General features: G+C 45.9%; 3 protein-coding genes across 6 annotated transcripts in view; all 3 read right to left on the reverse strand.

Moving 5' to 3' along the window:
* Window positions 1-4,659, reverse strand: part of SOX13 (SRY-box transcription factor 13) — a 42,931-nt gene extending 38,272 nt beyond the window's left edge. The window contains exon 1 of the mRNA XM_075521846.1: window positions 4,417-4,659. The gene's annotated coding sequence lies outside the window, so the exon portion shown is untranslated. The remainder of the gene's footprint in view (window positions 1-4,416) is intronic.
* A 2,221-nt stretch (window positions 4,660-6,880) lies between these two features.
* Window positions 6,881-9,205, reverse strand: SNRPE (small nuclear ribonucleoprotein polypeptide E). 3 transcript variants are annotated; one of them, XM_075521833.1, is made up of 5 exons: window positions 9,065-9,205; window positions 8,850-8,876; window positions 8,239-8,301; window positions 7,905-7,983; window positions 6,881-7,172 (listed from the first exon to the last, which is right to left on the reverse strand). In XM_075521833.1, the coding sequence occupies exons 1-5, from the start codon at window positions 9,116-9,118 to the stop codon at window positions 7,117-7,119; spliced, it is 279 nt and encodes a 92-aa protein (XP_075377948.1). In that variant the 5' UTR covers window positions 9,119-9,205; the 3' UTR covers window positions 6,881-7,116. The 3 variants fall into 3 exon arrangements, with proteins under 3 accessions (XP_075377948.1, XP_075377949.1, XP_075377950.1); XM_075521834.1 differs by lacking the exon at window positions 8,850-8,876 and having other exon boundaries at window positions 9,038-9,197; XM_075521835.1 differs by lacking the exon at window positions 8,850-8,876 and having other exon boundaries at window positions 9,083-9,182.
* A 149-nt stretch (window positions 9,206-9,354) lies between these two features.
* Window positions 9,355-20,917, reverse strand: ZC3H11A (zinc finger CCCH-type containing 11A). Of its 2 annotated transcripts, none has more exons than XM_075521889.1 (16): window positions 20,695-20,917; window positions 20,367-20,486; window positions 19,471-19,594; window positions 18,817-19,020; window positions 18,377-18,493; window positions 17,764-17,841; window positions 17,195-17,302; window positions 16,379-16,441; window positions 16,025-16,120; window positions 15,758-15,823; window positions 14,744-15,244; window positions 14,032-14,105; window positions 13,008-13,332; window positions 12,530-12,699; window positions 12,042-12,109; window positions 9,355-11,499 (listed from the first exon to the last, which is right to left on the reverse strand). In XM_075521889.1, exons 1-16 carry the CDS (start codon window positions 20,746-20,748, stop codon window positions 11,235-11,237), a joined length of 2,433 nt encoding a protein of 810 aa, XP_075378004.1. In that variant the 5' UTR covers window positions 20,749-20,917; the 3' UTR covers window positions 9,355-11,234. The 2 variants fall into 2 exon arrangements, with proteins under 2 accessions (XP_075378004.1, XP_075378003.1); XM_075521888.1 differs by having other exon boundaries at window positions 17,195-17,305.
* Between the last annotated feature and the right edge of the window lie 1,060 nt (window positions 20,918-21,977).

Raw genomic sequence — 21,977 nt, forward strand, 5'->3', positions numbered from 1 at the left:
CACCAGCCGACCCCCTGGTCTTGTCACCTTCGGAGGGGGAAAAGCCCAGCCCAGGCCGTCGGTAGCCCCAGACCAAGCTCAGCTTCGCAAGAACAAATAACAGGGTTCAGGTTTTTCAAAGAGAGGGAAGCAACTGCAGCTAATAAAGGTATACATTCAACCGGGGCTGGTTTGTTTCTGTTTTAATCCTGGGAATTCCCACTGCTTCTAATCAGACGATGAGGGTGGACCTTGCCTCTCAAATGCCTCTAAGATTAATTTCTGGAAAAAGCACCAAGGGATTTGTTTGAGGATCAATAGAAACTATCTGGGAAAAACAGGTAAGGTGTGATAAGAGACGCTGGATCTTGGCACTGCTGCACTGCCTGCCTCCAACCAAATCCCTCTGCTCCCCGGGGCCTTGTGTCTCCGCCACGGAGCAAGGGGATGTTTCCTCCCTAGGGCTGCAGTTTGCAGAGGTCAAGCATGCCGGGTACCGAGGGTACCCATCCCCTAGGGACTGCACCCGAGGCTCTGGGAGCCCTGACAGTGCTTTGGCTGCTTCTGCCGTGATCCCCTGGGTCTCCTGGGGACTCGCTCTCGCCCTCTCAAGCTGCCAGCCCAGGGAAGTGGCAGTGACCGGCTGCCCACGGGGGCCGGACCGACCCCAGCCCAGGGACACACGGATCACTCTTCGTCTGCAACGTGCCGACCCGACCCCAGGTGCTGGCAGGAGCTGGCAGCAAGCCTGTCCTGCACCGGGGGCTCTTTCATGCTCCTGGCAAGCGTTATTTACACAAACGTGTACGCACACACATATAGACGCACACGCTCTCTCCCCCTTGAATAGTGCAATTTCCTCTCAGATAAAGAGCTCCCACCGCAGCCCCCCTTTCCCTCTCCCCCAAACTTCTGCATGTCTCGCACCCATTTCGGAGCACACCTTGGGCTCTGATATTATCTCACTTCCTCGATATGAATATTAGCTCTGTTGTTGATTTACGATAAAGGGATGGGCTCCAAAACACTGTACTTCAGGGAGGAGGCAGTGGTGCAATACGGTCTGCTGTGCCCCAGCTGAGAACAAAGCCTTTTCAAGAGCGGATGCTTGGTACCTGCTGCACTGCTAACTCGACGGCCCATCTCCACCAAAGCGCGGCTCCCGTTGGCGCTGCCCTCCTGTCCCCCCCCCCCCCGTCCCCCCCCCCCGACACCTGCACGTGGCAAAGCGGAGGGGGCCCCGAGAGCAGCTTGGGGCTGCCTGTGCTCTGCAGGGTGACAAGCGCTCGAGGGGCAGAGAGCAGCTCTGCAGGTGCCACTGACACAAACCACGGTCAGGCACGCTGGATGCCTGGGTCAAATGCTCGGGGTACGGCAGCTGGTCAAACTTCCCCTCTGTTTTGTAGCATCTTCACGTAGAAAATGCAACTGAGGTCTGGCAACCCTTTAAGATCCCTCACCAGCTGGAGCTGGCCTACTGCTAGCTCAGTTTACAAGGTGAAAAATGACCACCTGAATAGTCTCCTTAACTCTTAACCCACCCAACAGGGAGCACAGGGAAGGAGAGAAGTGTCCCCGGAAAACTCAGATTTATTTACAAACCAGATTGCCTGGCAGCAGGAGAGCCACAGAGACAGCAGGTCGGTGCGCAGCGCTGTTCCACTCAGCTGAGGACATCAAACCACTCCATCAGCCATCACCCCCCCAGGGGACTATTAGATATTGCTCCTATTTCACAGACAAGAGACGGAAGAATAGCAGATAAGGCAGAATTCTGAAAAGCAGCAGCCAGAATGAGGGCTGGACCTGCAGGAAAGCTCAGTCTGCTTTTGAAGCTCTGGTCCTTGCAATAAGGCAAACCCTTCTGCAAACCTGATCTCATACATCTTTTCTGGTGAGACAGGCAAAACCTGGAATAGGACCCGAGCGTCCTGGGTCTTAATAAATACTCGCATGTGAGTAAAATAAACTGCCCAAACCTGAAGCTATCTCGTGGCTTTGCTTTACCATGTCTATACCCCAAATCCTGCAGTGAGATGACAGCCTGCCCCACGGAGCAGAGTTGTAAAGAACGACCTCTATCTCTGCTGCAGACAAACTGGTATCGTTGCGGGAGAAGCCCAGAAAACATTATCCACCGTGACGCCGTGCTGGGTAGGAACACGGCCCAAAGACAAGTGCAGGAAAATTGGGCTTAAATATTGCAGCTCAAGGCACAGGAGGGAAGACGACCTACGGGAACAGGGTCGTCTTTTGGGTGATGGAGTTTGCTACGACACCTTGGTCTGAACTCTGTCCAGGCTTTTGTGCGTGGGGAATCGGGGAACAACACCCTCCCCAAAGCCCAGGTTACCGCTGGCAAGAAAAGCAGCAATATCGACCAACTTCAGCGAAGCAAGTCCAGCTCCTTGCACGAAGGGGCCTGCTGGTATGCGAGGCAGCGGCGCGGGGGGGCGGGCGTTGCTGCTGCTAATGTGGCAGAGTTTCCCTGCTGAGGGCAGGCAAAATGCCCATGACTCATTTTTCCAAGAGATGTTACAAACAATAGTAATGATGCCCCTGGTGGGTATGAATGTGAAAAGGCACGACGGGGGGGCAGCCATGCTGGGCACCTTGTGTGTGGGCTGCCAACGGAGGGTACTGCCACAAACAAAACCTGCTGGAGCCAGTTTTTGGCATTGTGTGCGAGGAGAACGCTTCTACAAGGACTTCGGGCGAAGAAGGGCAAAATGGCAAACTCCTCTCCCCACGGCATCCTATCTGCTTGTGATGGGTACCAACCCCGTCTTCAGCCAAAGAGGGGACCAGTTTTATTGCCCAGGGAGAAAAATGGCAAAAACAATCCCAAACGGTTCCATCCCCATGTGGGACTGGAACAAGAACAGGCAGGGAATTTACGAAAGCATTACAGCGCTTTAAGGGCTGCTCTCCCCCAGCTCCTGCCTCTACCCTCCACACAAGTTTTCCATATTCAGATGCTGCCCTAAGGGGACAGCTTCTAAGCCATTTGAGTCCTTGACCTTCCACTGTTGTCCGTTTGATACTATTATTTTTAGGCACACAATCCTTAAAACATACCAGCACTTGAAATAAGTTCCCAGATAATGTGCGCTAAAGCACGAGGTGGCGAGGCTTCGGGAGAAGGGAGCTCTGTGGGATCAAGGGCGGTGGCAGAGCACGACGGAGAGAAAGGTGATTTTCCCCTTGTACAGCCCCCACAGCTACACATCCCATCTCCCCGTTTACTTATTTTATAGACACTCAGAAGGTTACAGGCCTGAAAAGACAGTAAATGCTGAAGGTAGCCCAAGGCAGCAAGTGGCCGCGGGCTACGCAAGGTGTCCGCTCCTGTTTGCGGTGCTCCTGCCACCACAGACCCACGTCCTGCCCGAGGACGGAGCCCACTGCATCCCACGAAGCCTGAGCAAAAGTGCAATGATGCCTTTCAAGAGCCAGGAAGGGCACCAACCTGCGGGCAGCTGGCTGGCTCAGCGGTCTAGGTTCAAGCATATATAAAATTGTCCTACAAATCATTGCAGCTTACCGAAGAACCACAGAGAAACTGTTCCCCTCTGGAAAGGCAGGACCACTCTGCCTCCCTCCTCCGGGGGCTCTTTCACAAGCATGAAGAGTCTCATCCCGCAAAAGGACTGGGCTGGGCCAGGGCAAGCAATTCCCAAGTGCAAAAGGGAAGAAATGCAGCCTTTTTCCCAGAAGCCCAAAGCCACAGGCAGAGAAAAGGGACAAATATTTACTCAAAGCACCTTCCAGCACTGCTAAAGGTGCTAACACTTTTAAGAAAGAAAAAAAATCAAACACTGCAGAGCCCCACCTGGATCTGAGTGGGCTCTCATCTGCCTGCCACATTCAGTGCAATGGTCTCAAACTGAAACGCCGCATGGTAGAGAGCTCTGTCTTACGTAACCTGTGCCATCATTAGTGCAGAAGCAGGTCTCAATCACTTGCTTTTTAAGAGCGAGCGAGCTCTATTTCTACAAAACAGACATTCGGGTACGGTGAGATGGTATTCAAAACTACCGTCAGCTCGATTTTTGGTTGTGACAGATATCTGAGCGCTGGCAGCGGTAAGAAAACTTTCTCTGGCAAACCCCGCCATAGGCACTTTGTTTCCTAGAGATGTGTGAACGCTGCAGCATGGTATTTGTGCCACAACATGACATCCCACTGCAATAATCCAGCACGCTGGGGCACTCCTCATAATGCCACCTCAAGGCATCTTCTTCAAAAGGAGCCTTCACACGCGGCCCCCCCCAACCCACTCCGCTCCCGCCCACCCCCTGCACTGGAGGGAAAGGAATTTGCACGTTATGGAAAAGTACAATTTGCAAAAGCAAACGCAACAGGCTTCAAGGCAGCAGAAAGCCAAGCGATGGGAGTTTTCTAAATACAGAGCCCAGTTGTAAGCATTCACTCTACCTTGCTCCTCCTCACTGCCTCTTGCTCAGCCAAAACCAGAACCTTCTACTCCTCATGCCCTTCTGGAGCAGGACACCCCAGGGCGCGGATGTGCCGGGGAAGGTGCCGGTGCCCAGCAGATCCAGGCACCCTGTCCGGCCGCCGCACCGATTGAGAGCAGTCCCGCACCACACAGCCCAGTTTGCTTTCTTCCAGGTTGTTTGGGAGCCAATAAAGCTGCTTGAATGCTGGGGAACTCTATGTTCCTGCCGAGGCTAATGACACTTTGCTGGAGGGGCAGGGGGAGCTGGCCGAGCCCGCAGCACCCCCTTCTGTCTACCGCACTCTTTTGCAGCCAGTTTGAGTCTCACTCTGGCACTACGCGGTTCAAGCGGCTCTTGAGACGTTACCTTCTTGCTGCCTGCAGCTTGAAAACGCTCAGGAAGCTGGAAGGATTCGGGGTTAAAAAATCAGCAAGCATTTAGATGAGTCAGTCCTGTGGTTTTTATGAGGACAGACAAGTGCTTCTTGGGAAGCCAGTTCGGCAAAGCCAGAATTGTTTTTGTGCCCTGTCTATGTGCTGGTAATGCCTAGAAGCTCTGTTCTTGGACCACAACGCTCCATTGCCAGGCGCTCCTCAAACAATGGGGCTGTGTTTCCTCCTGGACATCAACACACGCCTGGACTCTCCTGCAAACTTTCTGCAGTTTTCACGGCTTCCTGCTGGGGAGCTTCTCCTTTTCTTCTGCAACTCCCCCCCCGCACATAATTACTGCCTATTTTGGTACCTTATCATGAGATGCTTCAGAGCTGATTAGCCCGGACTTCCTTCCTCCCACCATCAATCTACTCCAATATTGACGTTCGTTCGCGCTAATTTGATAATATCAAAGAGCAGAGGAGCTTTAGGAGGCATTACGGTGTCTTGAAGTGCACAATTTGGAGTTGGCGGCAGCACTGCTGATAAGAACGAGCTATTTCTCCTCATGTCCAATTCTTCTCAAAAAGCAGCTGCTTGCCAGCCATGTGCAAAGCGGAAGAAGGACAGACCCTTATAGGCTGCGGGCCAGTTTTATTTCAGTGGCCCTGGATAAACTGGAGCCAAGCAATGTGATGCAACACATCCCGTTAAATAACCTCTTTATAAACAGACACTGTTAGTACAAGGTTACAAACGCTTGGAAAGAGAAATGATTACTTCAAAGTTACTTCAAAATTACTTCGAAGAGAGTCTGCATTTTTACAGAGTCTCAAGGCCATCATCTGTCTGTAACAGTAAAAGAGACGCAGGCAGGTAAATTTTACAGCATTTGCATCATAAATACCCCTGACTGCAACTCCTGAACTATTGACTGAGACAATTCATTCCTGCCTTCCCCGAAAGCCCCACTTGGTACGCCAAGGATAAAATGGAAAGCAGATGCAGGTGACCCCTTACAATACTATTTTATTCCACTTGTGCTAGCTTCTGGTGATGCCTTCTATTACTAAATGACACTGGTAGGTTATTTCTGTTTACTCTGTGTCGAAAGGACTTCGCAGCTTGTGAAGACAAATACAAAACTACCGACTCGGTTAGCAGGCTGTACAGCTGGAGCTGTTGTAGCCACCGTAGGCTGCCTCTCAAAAGTTTCTTACCATGAACATCTGCTGCGATACTCCTGAGGTATGACTTCTTGGAATGGGAGAAGCATCCTGGATGATCTCTGCCAGAAGACTCCTATCTTTTTATCCTTTGAGGCAAGAAATCTTCCATCTTGAATTTATTAATTTTCACGCTTAAGGTGATACGCAAATTTAAGTTTTGAAACACTGAAAGCTTATTAAATGATTTCTAGTGCAGCCTGTGTATCAAGATTAATTTCTCTCCATCCAGGCAACCTTAGTCTCCGAGTTACAATTACAGCCAAAACCTTTCTTTTTTCTCTTTCTTTACATCAGAAAAGTAGCAGAGGGGACCGATAGTCCCAAGTAAGCTAGGGAACTTATCTTTTGTTGATGTGATAAGCAACTCAGCTCTCTTGTGGAAACTTATAGAACAGTCAGATCCTCAAAGGGATAATAATAATAGACCAACATGATACAAACCCAGCTGATACATCTGATACCCCAACTTAGTTAAGAGTGCCATGGTTTAATCTAGAGACTCTGCCCAAAGAAGTAAGAAATTATATTTAATCCAAACCAACTGCCCTCTCTGCTTCTCTGACCCAAAGATAAAAGTTATTTTACAAGCACGCCTACCAGTGAAGTTTGTAAATGTTTGTTACTATACCACAGCCCCAAGTCCCTCACTAGAACCACGCAAGCTCAAGGACCGCACGTCGCTCCGGTATCCTGAACGAGCCCACCTTGTCCACCTAACGCAGATGTAACATTCCAGAACGCACAGATATTTATCAGAGGCTACACAGATCCATGGTGAAGATCACTTTCAATACATTTCTCCCCCTTCTCTACTCAAAGAAGGGCACGATAGTGAAAGAAAGCAGATTTATGTTTACAGTTAATGTAAAAAATGTTTATTTGCGAAATACATTTTGCATCGCTTCGAACTACAAAAAAAAAAAAGTTACTCGCACAGAGGAACATGCAATTTTCAACTCTGCATGCGACCCCAGCTACGCATAACTTCCTGCCTACTAGCTGGTCCTGCTCTCATTAGCACTTCATTCGCTCTGAAGCACTGCAGCCATTGTTCTAAGTGAAGAACAACAAATCCTAGTTAGAAACACTTTGTAGAAGAGTGATATTGTCCCCTTTTAACATGATCCGACCTGCAACACAGAGAAAGGAAACGGGGGATTAGCGATATCCCAGACTCTGACGATAGCCTCGCGTTTTCAAAAAACATTTAACAACAGCAAAGGTGCTTGCAAGAAGACGCCCGCACGACAACTGACCGGGTTCTTATCAGTAACAGAGAGTCCCTTCCCATCTGGCCGCACCACAGGACAGTAAGCGTGGTCCTGCAAGGCCCACGTTCACAATTCACACTACGACGTATCGGACACAACCTCCACTCCAGCGCTCGGTGTTTGAAGAGCACTCTGTCCCCACTAAGAGCCCGAACATGGCACAAGACTGCTGTTTACCCTCATCAGCAGGCGGTAAATATTAAATACCGCCACTTAGGTAGTTCCCTGCTTTGACTCGGAGGCGAACTCTGAACACAGCAAGTGTCAGAATTGCTCAGGGCTACCTGCGTTAGATGTAGCTGAGAGGAGTTTGACTGGACCCCTCCAGCCACCCCAGCTGCAGAAAAAGTGCAGTGCATACGTTGTTACATACGTTTGAAAGGCAAAAACCGGTCTCAGGCAGAGGCAGATTCTCCTGCACATTCAACAAAACCACCAGCTCAAGAGACAGCAGGACCCGAGATCTCGCCAGTATCGGCTCACTGTACTTCAAACTCTTCGCGTGTTTGGTACTTTCAAGCGTTGCTGTTTGGAAGGCTCACGCAACCAGGTTTCAGACATCACTCAGGTTACACAGACATACTGACGTACCCAGCTGTTTCCTTGATTTTGTTTTGGAGTGAATCTCCTCTGCGTCATCCAGCACCAAGTTCATATATTCATCAAAGCCCTAAAAACCAGCAACAAAAGCAGTCAGTGAGCAAAGTCCCCCGGTCTAAACCTCAGCAACAACAATACAAGCTATCGTTAGCTATGCTGACGTGGGCTGGACAATTAAGACTGTTTGCTGGAGAGGCATGAAGTATTTCCACCCCCCATGCTAGTTTTTCTTGACAGGAAGAAACAGTCTTATGAATCTGAAAAAAAAAAACCCCAAACCAAAACCACAATCAAAAGAATAACAAGGGGACATCCTGATACTCACAATGATGCAGCCTTCTATCCGCATGTTCACTTGCTCATAGAGCCACACCTGGATCCTGGACCTCTGCAAAGCGATGGAGGAGGAGAGGAAGATAAACACTCCAAGGAATTTTGTTCTCTCCTATGCATTAAGCGATCCGCGCTACCAATCGCCGCTACAGCTCTGCAGCTCTCAGAGGAGTAACTCTCACACGTGGTTTCAGTTACGTGCTCAGATATTTTTACGGTATTATGTGATTTTGTAAATACGTGTTCATTGACGAACATGTAACGGCATCGCTTTTAAAACTGCCACAGGAAAACAGCCCCGCAGAGCGGATTGCAAGATCCAACGCCTGTTGCAAAGGTAATTGCTTAACGTAAGAAGGAAACGCTGAACTGGGAACTAGCTGTTCTCCTCACGTATCTGAACCAGAGCGAGTTCTTCAGTTCAACAGAAACCGGGTTCAAAAACCGAATTAACAACTCTGAAACACCAATCCGGTGTGGCGGCCCGGTCCCCCCAGCGCTCACAGGCCCTCAAGGCCCACAGGTGCTCAAGAAGCACCGGACATTCCTCTCACACCGGGGGCGAAGCTGCCGCCCGGCCCCGCCCCGCCCCGCGGTACTCACGTTCTGCAGGTAGCGGAAGATGAGGTTCTGGAGCGGAGCGTTAAGGAGGCAGCACGGCAACAAGTCCTCGGCGACGCAGCCCTCGGGGCCCTTCGGCGCCTCACGGGCCGACGCAGCAGCTCCTTCCCGCCTCCTCCCCCCCCCCGCAAGGCCCCGCACCCCGCCCGCCCTCTCCACGGCTCCGAGACGAGGCCGCCCCGCCACAGGAAGGATACGATGGGCTGCACCATCACCTTCTGCACCTTCTGGCCCTGCCCGCGGTACGCCATGGCTGCTGCCGCCACTGCCCGGCACGCGCTCCCGCCTCCCCCGCCGCCGGAAGCCGCTAAGCACGGCGGGAGCGCGCAAGGAGCTGTGGGATGCTGGCGGAGCCGGCCGCTCTAGGAGGCTGGGAGGACCGCCGTCTCTACTGCTCCGCGGCGGGGTGGCGGGCGGGGGGCTGCGCCCCAGGGACCCCTTGTACCCCCCCCCCCCCCCCCGACAGACCACGCACCGACACCTTTCCTATGCCAGGTTTATTTAAAAACACTGTTAACTGCTGTCATGTGGAACAGTTCAACTACCGGTGAAGGCGGAGGAGGCCAGACTACGTTTAATACAATACCTTAAATAGAATACAAATATAAAACGGAAGAATAAAATATTTACAGAAACCATGGCGTACACCGAATCCCGTCTCCACAGACAGAGCCTGGGCCAGGGGCGGCAAAGGCTGACGACAGAGCAGGAGGAGGGAAGCAGCGAGGGGGAAGCCTTCCTCGCCGGGCTCTCACACGCTCTTCCTCTCTCCCCAAAATCGCTCCCGTCTGCGTGCGAGCGACCGACCGACGCTGGCCCAAGTCTCACCCTGAGGACGTCCTTCAGCGGGATAAAGGGGCCGGGTGACCCTTCTGGAGCCAGAACAGCAGTTTTCTAAATTTTGGTTTCAAACCTTTCCCCTAGGAACTAAGACATCACAGTGGATTATCAAAGCACACAAGTGTTTTCTTCCAAAGAGAAAGTATTTACAATCAACTCAAACAACTGATTTTTCTTCTGCCAGCAGCAAATGCCTGAGGGCCCCCACAGCTTCACAAATCATAGTAGGAAGAGACTAAAGTTCTTCAAAAATTTAAGAAAATAACTGAAAATATATCTGCTAGGGAAAACGATCACTGGTGGCAGGGTACACAATACACCCCAGTCTCAGCTCTCTTCTGCAGGGTCACAATTTCAGACTGCACGTAGACGCTCGAGGCAGACCAGTAACCTCCAGCGCACCCTTCTACACGGAGCTCAAGCCTCAGTGGCGGGGCAGGGGTGCAGGGGAGACCAAAGGGAGGATCCCCGGGGCGTGCCCAAAAAGGAGAGCACGGTTGGTCCTGCAGCAGTACCAGGTTCCAAGATCGCCAGCCTGGGGACGCGCTCCCCCTTGGGTCGGTGCCAACGACGGTGCCACACAGCCAGCGGGAGGTCAGACGAAGCCGACAGTGGTTGAATGTGAGTCCGAGCAGCCGTCGCTTCCCGGCAGAAGACGAGCCAGCAGCTCGGGGGAGCGATTCTTGGAACCAAGAGGCACTTAAACCAATTCTTTGTTTACCAATTTACTGCAGACTACGAGAAGAATCCTGACGACCCACCCCAGAATCTTATTCGCATCAGCAAACAGCACCAACCCCCCCCCCCCCAAGCTTTGGTACGGTACAACAAAACGCGAGGTGGGGTGCTCTAGCTGTACTGTAGAGCTGCTGCTTTTCACACTGATATTGTATCATCCCTGATAATTCAAAGTAAGGCTGGATGGACTGACCCCAACCACCACCCTTGGCATCACGTTTGGTCCAAAATACCAGAGTAATTGTTCTGCTCCCTCCCACCCCGACATTTTCATTAAGTTACCCTAAAGGATTAAAGTCAAAATGATAGCATACATAAATAAAACTCAAGAGTTGACATAGTAACTCCAGGCTTTAGATATCAACTGTCCAAGAAATCAGAATACCAAAGCTTTGAAAGGCGCTGAACGTTGAGTTGTGCCAAGGGGGGAGGAAGGAAGAAGCTTTAAGCCTTCAGAGCATCACTGAATCAGTAGATCAGTTCACAACCACCACAGTTTGTTGATGAGCATTTCTCTGTCCCGAAATAAACAAGTGCTTTGTCCTCTTAATGTCGAAGGTAGCCACCGATAGTTACAGAATGGATGCACAGGACCTTGACTCTGACCAGCAGGGAAGTTTAGGACAACTGAGTGCAGATACTGCCAATTTCTACCAGTTCAGCTGTGCTTTAAGACTCATCACAAAGCCTCAGCTAGAAAAAGGATCACCTCCAGGTATCCAACAAAATACAGAGTTTTAATGTTTGTTTGATTTTTTTTTTTTTTTTTAAACCTTAGGACTATGCAGTTCAGCTGTCAATCATTTCAGAAAGTTCCAGAAGGAGGTCATCCTCATCCTTCCCTGGGTCCAGGTCAATTTCTGCTTCCAGTTTGCCTCCCGAGATTTCCCAAATAAGCTTCTCGAAGTCATCTTCTACAGATAAGGGTGCTTTCCCAGCCCCTGTGGAGCTCAACCGGCGCGTCTTTACCGCTACTTGTGAAGGAGTTGAAGTTGAGCTTGAGACCTCTGACTGTGCCACAGAGTCTGCCTGGCTTCCAACGTGCAGTTCAGGACTTGAAAGAACAAGAAAGAGAGCAAATCAGTGTATGACATGCCTTAACTAGAGAGATGTTTTCTGCAAACCAGCTCTTAAAACTGTAGTTAATCCCCCCTACACCTCAACCTTACACAGGGATTGTTATTCAATTAACCTGGGGCTACTTTTAGAGTCCAATGTATTAGCAGGTATATTTTTCAGTTTGAGGATTTATCTGTGAAGACAGAGCATCTGGGGTCCGGCAAAGAAGGTTCAATTTTTGTAGTCAGAGACACTTTGCCTCCTTTACTAATTTGACTGTAAGAAGGTTAAGAAGTCAACCTCTGCAGGCATTCAGAAAACCTGAGTAGTCATTGAAAAGTTGGTACACAACTTGCAGCATTTTAAGAAAAGAATCTAAATAACCATTCCTGCTAGAAAATTATTTCAGATGACTTGTTGCTTTGTTGGATTTTGGCATTAATTATCTCAAAACTCTAATTTTTCCACATGTGAAAAAAACCTTACGTTTCACCTGAAAGACACTGATCAAGAAAAAGAACAAGTTGTGGTTGTTACCTAGTTTTGGGTTTTTCTCTCCCAGGTGTGGAGACCACGCTGTCCTCTGGCAAAGCAGGAACAACGGCCTAGGAAGAAGCAAGACAGTTTTTATGATACACAGGTAAAAGACTTCTTAGTAGATTCTTCCTCCACTGCTGCACCTCTGGCACTGCTGAGCCTTAACCAAAATACAGGGCACTCTTGAAGAGAAGTTAATATTCACTTGGAGTTTACTAATGGCCTTGTGTCTTTTTTTAAGAACACAGCATTAATGGACAAAATCCTTCACGCCACAGAGAAACCATAGCAGAGTATTATGCAAATGCTGCCATTCATCAAATAAAAAGCAGAAAGGTACTACAACCACCCTGCAGACTGCTTCTGGATTTAAAAGGGAACAGAGACCTGTAGAACATTTCAGTTTTCCATCTTTTCTCCAAGAGGAGGGTAAAACTTGGACATAAATTTCACTAGGGACCCACTACTGCCTCAGCCACTGTCCTTACCACAGCTGCTTTTTTAGCTGAAGGCTCCTTCATGTCACCACCAGTGGTACTCAAGGGTTTCACAGCCGCCACAGCAGAGGGATGACTCTCAGCTGCCTTACGTTTCAGTGTCTGCTTTGTGGGGGAGGTGGCTTTCCCATCCAAAGGCTTCAGGCACAGCTTAGATTTGGCTAGAGTAAAAGGAAGAGAGAACTGATATAGTCTTGCTCTGCCTCAGGAAAAAAAAAAAAACAAACAGGTTCTTTTAACAGTCCCATAATCCTTCTAGTTAAATATATTTGGCCAGCACAGTCACACTGCCATTTCCCAGATTCGCAGCAGTATTTTCCACATTGTAAACCCTGTTGAGCAACAAGCCATAAAAAGGAGCAAAGAAGCGACAAACAGGAGCCAGAGTTATAACGTGAAAATTGTCATCTTCTGCCTTTCTTCCGAAACATGACCTAAAGTAACTCTTTAACATACAGTCAACGCTTACTTTTAGCTTTCCGTTCCAGAAGTTGAGCTGCCTCTTTCCCTGGTGATACAGCAGCATCCTTTCCTGGGCTTTCAACCCCATCTTCTGGAGGTGTCACCAATATCCTCTTCACAAGTTGATAAGCTGATCCTGAAACCACAGTGGATTCAGGACTCCCTGATGCTGGAGTTTTATCCTTGACTGCTTTTTCAACAGGAGATGGCACAGCAGCTGCTTCCTTCTGAAGCTTCTCTTCTTGGCGTTGTTTCAGTTGCCGCTTCTCCCTCATTATCTCTTCAAGGCTCTTCACTTGAACTTTAGAGTTAGTTGCACTCTGATCAGAGGGCTAGAAACAAACAAAAGAAGGACTAAAAGGACAAAAATCTATGGAGATTTCATTAAGAAAATCTGAGTGGCAAACCCTCCAAAATGGCTCCATGTGGAACAGAGCATGTTAAGACCATTCAGATCTGACATGTTTTCCATAAAACGTTGCCTGGAACAAGATCCATGCTTTGCTATGGAAATACTGTTTCAAAAGCCTGCAATTCCCAACACAGCAAGCTTCTTTAACAGAGCAGAAGACTCTAGCTGTGATCTATTACATTCTTTTTAAGCAACAGAAAGTCATACAAGCTCCCCAATACAGCATTCACTGACAGACCGATTTCCTCTACTACAAAGCTCTAGCCTTTTCCATTAAAATACTTACCTCGGGATTTTAAGATATCCTTCAAGTCTGACAGATAAAGTCACTGAGAACAAAAACATTCGCTCCACATTAACCTCGCAGGTTTTATCTGGTGCTAATAGGGTATCTTATTCACTGTCAGGTATAATCAGATTAATTCAAAGCTTGAGGATTACAATGTTGCCTGGAAATGCTATTGAAAGTGACAGGACTTAGGACTTCACTGCAGCGCTTACCAAATGCAGAAAGGTAGGAACACACTCAAACTGGGAGCATGCAGCGAGTTACAAACAAAACATAACAAAATTTATCCAAAATTGTATGAACATACGTATGTCTTCACAAAGGACTCACCTCTGCAGGTGCAGAGACAGCTTTGGGAGAAGGTTTGCTCAATTCCACTATCTTCTTTTCTTCTCTTCCAGGTGCTTTAAAACAAGGAAAAAAAACCATTTTGTCAACAGCAGAAATAAAGAAACCCAGTTACCTCTGTTTCCTTGGTGTGTTTATTTTCTCATGTCTAATAATGTGACAGAGGGAAAGGCTACAGTAAGCAATCCATGCAGCATTCGAGCTCTCTTTCCCTCAGTCACACCATCTCTTTTTACATGGCTTATATAATCTGAATGATGAGGTCTTTAATGCTGTGTCATTTTTGACAAAAACTGGCCCTCACATTAAGAGGTTGATGCATGCCTCACAAAGACACGTGCATCAATAACAAAGTTAAACAACACATATGCCAAAGAGGAAGGCAAACTTGGATTCAGCACAGGGAAGATCCCATACCACAAACAGATGGCAGAAAAACCAGAAGAGAAATTAGAATACAAAGCTCCTCAGTATATGAATTTCCAGTGGGAAATACAGAAAACTATCACGTAATTCATGGAAAATAAAATATGGTTGCATACTCTGGCACTTTCCTGCCTTTTGACTTTGTAGCCTTAAACTCTTTTATCCTCTAGGATACACAGAAGGAAAAAGCAAAGCGAATCCTGAGCAAACTGAATGTGCTCGACAGGGGAAGCACTTCACCAGGGCAGGTACCAAATCACCTTATTACCTATTAGCTTTGTGATCCGTAACAATCTCCTCCCTGTCGGGGCAGGTTCAGGTTGTGCTGGTGGAGCTGGCACATTTTCTCCACTCTGCTGCATCCGCAGAGCTTTCTCCTGCTTGATTTCTTCCAAGGTTTTAATACGCACTTCTCCTGCTGGCTTGGCTTTACCTGCTGGCTCTGCCAGCTGCACTTTGCTGGGCACAGATGGTGCAAGTGTGCTCTGCTTCTTGGGCTCGCTCTCAACTTTTGTCTTGGTAGGAAACTCTTCTGGTTTTTGCTTCTCTTCTTCCAATCGCTTGTGGTTTTTTTCAGCCAGGGTTCCTGAGAAAGTTTTGATGCGAACTGCAGGGGAAGGTCTTGCCCCTGAGCTGGGATCTTCTGTTTTACAATGTCCTTCAGTCTGGGGTTTTGCTTGAGGTTCTCCTCGTCTCTGATTAGCTCTCTCAAGACGAATTTCCTCCAGTGTTTTCACATGGATCTCTCCTGTTGGCTTAGCAGCCTTCTCTGTCATCATCAAAAAAACCCAGAAGCACCAACATTTAAAGACTGTCCAACAATATTTAAACTGTCCAAAATCTGTCACAGTACTAAGGAAAACTAGGTTTGAGTGGTCCCAAGAACGCATCTTATTATGCATCATTCTGCATAATATTCTCTTCCTCCTTTAAGCCACTTGTATTTTGAAAACCAGTGCTATCCAGAGAGAATTGCAACAAAAAACATTATTTTATTTTGTTACTTTCTCAGACTGTGTCTCTCAGTTAGCATCTCAAAACTCCTGCTCCTGGCAGTGGTTCTATTCTACTTGTGCGTAAGCATACTGCATGAAACCTTGATGAGGCACAAGTGGAAAACACACACCCCCCCCTCGAGCCAGATTTCTGACAGCGGCCATCAGGAAAGCTTCAGCACTCGAGCAAGAGGAATCAGGCAGGTTTTTTTAAATTAACTTTTAGGGCTGTATGGAAGTTCACAGAAAGAAAAAAGGGGAAGGCATATTTAATATCCAGTTATTACCTGTCTCTGTACTGGTCTGTTCAGAGGGCAATCCTAGCCTCTCCTTCAGAGACTTGGGGACTTGAACTACAAGACAGAACAGAAAAAGTTAAGGAGACTGCACAAATCCCAATTTTGTGTTCACATTTCAAAATGAGACAGGAGATTACTTCACTGGGATTCAAAGTTACCTTGAGCCCTCAACGAACACGCAAAAAGAATCATTAGAAGAAAGGACAAACAGAAAAATCTGTGCATCAAATCCAGAAGTCTGTTTAGTAGCTGTACCTCTCTTTGGTGCTTTGTCAGCGTTCTCCAGAATCTCTATCTTCTTCCCCAGCCTTTCAGCAAGGTTGCGCTTTAGTGGAAGGACACTTTTACCAGCTTCAGAAAGAGAGAAAACAAGAAATGCTTTAAGAACATTTCTCTGGAGGAGGATTTTAGAAGTCAGCTACAAATTTCAATTCTTCCAGGTATATTTTCTTATATTTGTCTTTCGGTTGCTAACAAAATTTGCCATTTCTGCAGTCGACACAGATCTCCGCCAAAATGTATTTTCTGCCCGCATACAGCAAAAATACCCTTCAATATAGTCATGTTTAGATGAGGGCACCCAAATGTCAGCTTACAAAAAGCTCTTACCTGTGGAGGTTTTCCGTTTTCCCAGTCTCTCGGAAAGATTCAGTCGAATCACAGGCTCCTCCCCTAAAACAAAGAATAACCTCTTTAGTGCACAGAAACCAGTACCCAGTAAAAGCACTGTCCTTCTAGCCCGCGTCCCCAAAAAAGACACTATTTTGGTAGCCAAACCACATAAACGAACAACTACGAGTAGAAGTAGTTCTACACATTTTTTGCCTTTAAAAGGAATTTGTGCAGATCTAAACACCACCATTTATACACAGACTCATATCACACTACTGCCCGCAACTGCCACTGTCAGCCTCTTCAATGCTTCAAAAACTGGCTACTTGTATAATAGCCTCTTCTATAGGTCTTCCCTTTCGTTACTCCCATTTTCCAGTTATCCCCTTATTTGCATAGTGACACTTGTTTTGACATTAGCCTCTCCCTCTGCTGCTACTGCACTTAACCCAAACACTAATTCTGTCACACGCTGTCAACACATTAGCTCATTCACAAATCTCGCTCAACTTCAGGAACACGAGAGTCAAATTAAGCACATTTGAGAGTCTGTAGGATGGTGGCAATATAGGATTAGCTGTGGCTTCATGTCAGGCTGATAAAAAACACTTCTTGATCTTTTATTGCAATACAACAAACTGAGCACCTACAAATGCTGTATCTTTCCAATACAAACAGGGACTTCCAGCATAAAAGCATGGTTTTAATTGGAAAAGGCAACACCAGCAGACTAACATGTCTGAATTATCTTAATTATTACTTAACGTTTTGGTTTAGGAGCCATGAAATAGAAATAATAGTATTCTCTATTACCTTGCTTTGTAGATAGAGTCACAGTTCTCACTACTGTCCGTACATTTTCCTTTTCTGGCACAGGAATAGTCCAAGACTGGAGCGGATGAACAGAAACTCCTGAAGGACCTTCTGATCAGAGCAAGCAAAACGTAAGGATGTTTAGGAAAAAAACCCAACCAAGCAAAACAGAAGAACTATCACAAAGTCCAAAACCATTAGTTATTCATTACTGTCAAACATACAATGACCAGTGCATGTAAATAAGAGAGATGAGCAGTTCGCCTCTGATTTGCCCTTGGAATTTCAATCTAGGGTACCAGCTGTTTAAGAAAACAGGTTGCATGCCTAAGCAGCTCAAGGCCCCCAGCTAAACATGGAAGTCTGTCCCTCAAGCAGCTCTCGGCTGCAATCATCTCTCAGTCTGAACCTAATAGTGTAAAAAAATTCCCTTTCTTTTGCAAATAATTGTATTCACTGATTCATAGCCAGCTATCCAGGTATTATCAGAAGAGGAAAAAAAAAAAAAAAAAGATGAAGGTGAACAGAAGGCAGAAGGATAGGAAAGTAGGGGATTATTAACTCATCACCTTGTTTTTTTGTTTTTTCCTTTTGTTTCTTCAATTTGATTTCTTCAAGGGTTTTTATTCCAAAATTTAAATTGTCATCTGAAAACACAAAACAGTTAATGAAACTGAGGCTTAAAGGCACATGTTGAAGAGCACAGATCCTCAAGCTTCTTACAGCTCAGAACCCTTCCAAAGTATTTCAAGTAAACCCTGTCAACACTCCCCACAAGTAAAAAAAGCCATAGAACAGATGGTATTTTGGTAAGCAACTGGCACCTTTCTTCACCCCTCCTCCCACCCTTCAGGGTAAAACCTATAGTTTTAAGCGTTTTAATCCATCTACATGATATTAGATTCCTCTATCATTAGACATGGCTTTCCACAATGTTTGAGAGGACACATTTGCAGGCATTTAAACTCCACTCTGTGGCTCTATTTTGTTCTACAAAAGTAAACAAGGAGGAGTTTACCTGTCTGACCCAAGAGACGTACGACAGGATTAGATAGGAGTGAGCGCGTGGAAATAACTGACTATCCAGCCACCCTATGTTCTATTGTATTTTTAGAACATACTGCTTTCGAGTTAATTGTCAGATTCTCCTTCCAATCCATCCTGCTACAGCTGTTAGAATACCTTGTTTTGTATTAGCATTGGATTTCCTAGTGGATATTATCCGCAATCCATTATGGGCTTCTGTAGTTGGTTGCTGGACAGGTGTTTTGGTTTCATCTCCTTCTTCAGAAAGCTGGTCTGAAAGGCAAAAATAGACCTATTCAATTATGCAGTAGGGATTAGACAAGATTTTTCATGGTTATGTAGCTCATACAATGACATTTCAGTCCATGTTTCATATTCTGTTTGTATTTTTAACTACAATCGCAAATGTTTATAGGATTTTTTTTTAAACAGCTGTATTGACTTGATGAACTCATAAGTAAAAGAGCTATACTGGGAAAAAATGTTTAGGACTCCAGACTCTCGTCTGTAGCTTTAACCACTGCACAATTCAGGTATTCTGTGATTTATACAGTCACTTACAGTAAAAATGCCTTCAAGAAGTAAAAAATGCTCACCATCGTCGTCTTCATCATCATCTGCAGCATTGATTACAACTGGAGGATGTGTAGGACTTGGGACATTTTCAGAGTTTTCCACTTTCATCACGCCCCTCAGCTGTGGAGAGGGATTTGACTGGACAGAAAGTTTGTTTTGCTGCAGTGACATCTGAGCCATTTTCACATCGTCTTCTGCAGCCTCAGGTGGACTCGGAAGTGTAGCTAGAGGAGAAGGAGGATCATCTGTAAGTTGGCCATTTAAAACTTCTGAGCCCAATGTTGCACTCACTGCGTAGATACGGTAGATAAGGTAGATAACACACCTGGCTACCGAATTTATACTCTCCTATTCCCCACCCCTGGTTACACAATGAACAATGGCTTCCCTTCACCCACAAATCTCACTGTCCTACCACCCAGAAAGGATTAAATGAGAGGGAAAAAGCAACCTAAAAGGCAACAATCACACCAAGTACAGAGAAGCTGAGCATGAAAGAAAGAATTAAATACCAGAATTACATTCCGTTTAGCTGAGAGCTTATGACTGCAGACTGCTCCATGCACTCATAAATGAACAGTTACTTGATGTCTTCTGTGGTATTGTAGCCACTCAGAAGTAATATTCAAAATTAATTATTTAATACTTGAAGAAAAAGGACCTAAGAAACTCACTTTTGCTTGGTGGTAAGAAGAGTCCATCAACATAACGTCCTTTTGTGTGATGAAAAGCACAGTTGGATTTTTGACAGCCTACTGGCTGATTCTCCCAGTAGCAAGGAATCTCACTGCGTTTTTTCTGAAGACAGAAAGAAATAAAAGCTCGTGATAACACTCTCCTTAGTTTTGCAGAGAGACATAGTTTTGCATCATGCCAGAGATAAGACTATTGCAGTGCAGTGCTGAAACATCATTCCAAAGGTCAATTTATCACTAAAAGTATTTCAGGGCATATACACAAAGTTTGCGTAAGCTGTAACATCTATGTATTATCTAGCTTTCCTATCATTCCGTTTGAGAAGACAGGCACTCTCACACATCAATTCAGGGTGGGTTAAACTAATAGAACTTGGGATTATTCAGAGGGAAAAATGTTTTAAATTTCCTTGGTTAAGTTCATCTGAACTTAGCTTTCAGAGACCGAGTTCCTTCCTCCCATCTTTTCTCTCCCCACCCTGTACTATCCCAAGAGGTTAGAACGACGTTATCTGAGGAAATCCAGGACAGAAGAGACCAATAGGCCACTATCGAGCCTAGCCCTCAGGGGACTAGTGCAGGCTGTTTACTACCACCCTGCTCCAGCACATTTAAGCAGTCTGATCAATGTGGTCGCTTTTGCCTCTGTTAAGAAAATAACGTCAGCACCTAATACAAACATTTCTTCCTGACATGTACCCAAGACATTGATTCTTCTTCCCCCAACTTCCTCCCATTCCCATCCCAGTAATAGAAACCAGTATAATTTTATAGCAAGTAAATCTATCACGTAAAAGCACATTCAGTCCACCTACAGCAATGAAAAATGCTTTCAGTGATTTAGTTTGAGAACACATCTTCAGGCAAACACTCACATCGATTTCCATGTGTCTGAACCTGCAGATATTCCTGAAACAGCGACCCTCCTGCCAGAGCGTGCAGACTGTTTCATTCCCCAGAGCAGCTTCACAGTGGCGGAAGGAACAGCTGTCTCCCTGTAACCAAAACGAAATCAATAAAAAGGAAAATAAAACAGTACAACCTAAAAAAATGCCCATGCTATTAGAACTGGAAGCAGAAGCTAACTGCTTATTAAGTTACCAGAAATCTGTATGTCTCCTCCCACTCTTCCCCCTCCTCTCTTAAAAACTAAAAAGGAAAAAAAGAAAAACCCAACCCAAGGCAAAAGAAACCCAAACATACCTTGTTACATGTGGAATAGAAATAGAAGTAGCAGTCATCTCCTTGGTTAGACATAATGGACAAATTCTTAGAACAAGCTCAGGTTCTAAGGGTTCACTCAACAGGGACTTCCTCCACTCCTGGCAAGAGCTGGCTTCACTCTGTCTTGGACTGAAAGTCTTCTACTGGCTTGATCAGTGAAATCTTCTTTTTAAAAAGTAACCCTAAAGAAAGATATAAGGGAAAAATAATTAAGTAATAAGCATTTTTACAGCCGCTTTCTGTTAATCAAATTAGTCTCTTGAGGGGGGCAACGTCTTGAAACCAGCTGATCACAAAAACTGTCCCAATACTAAGTCAAACTTCTGTAAAGCTGCATGGGTTTTGTCAGCAAGCATTCTGTTCTGTGTCCTTAGTAATAGTTATATGCCTTGGAGCACAGAAAAAACTACTGCATGTGGCTTTAAGCCCCACAAGAGAGTCAATTCTTAAAAAACTGATCATGCATTTGAGTTATCAGCCAATGATTAACTGTGGGTACTAATAATTTCTATCAAATACACTGACATATTAAACATTATTTTCCAATCACCATGGATCTTCAAGTTCACATACCTGGACAACTTCAGCAAAGATATTGATCTTCAAAGACTTCCAGTTAACTTCTCCTGTAGGCCGAACCAACACTGAATCCGTGAATTAATAATAAAGGGGTAGAAAGAATTTTCCTCCTCACATTGCCAAGGGAACCTTTCATCCACAATTCAAACATAGGATGTGCTTTTAAACATCTTACAACTAATGGAGGAAGCAAGTCCATTTGAATACTGTCAGACTGGAGACAGCCAGGGTTAGTTAGCTCTTCAACAAAAAAAACCAAAAAACCAAAAAAAACAACAAAAAAACCCAGTGCATTTAAAGATGAACTTGTGATTCAAAGTGGCTGCAAAAATGAGGATCCATCTTCCACAGCCGGACAATTTTTTTTTTTTTTTTTTTTAATTTAAAATTCAGTAAGTTGCAATTTCTGGTCTTCAAGATTTCTTCACCTATTAAGAAAACACAAAAACCTTCCCCCATCTTTATTACCTGTACAGCAAAAACATACTTGTGCGTATAAATACACAAATATGTATATACATACACATATGTGTTTATACACGCACCAAGAGTGAGTGATAATAAAGTCAGCAAGAGTGACAGTAAAAATTAGAATTTTTGGCTATTTGCCACATAAGACTGCATAAAAAGTCTCTCATTTTGAGGGAACTGGCAAAAATGAAAGATCTACATAATATTTTGAT

The sequence above is a fragment of the Mycteria americana genome, chromosome 20, assembly GCF_035582795.1.
Source record: "Mycteria americana isolate JAX WOST 10 ecotype Jacksonville Zoo and Gardens chromosome 20, USCA_MyAme_1.0, whole genome shotgun sequence".
NCBI lineage: Eukaryota > Metazoa > Chordata > Aves > Ciconiiformes > Ciconiidae > Mycteria > Mycteria americana.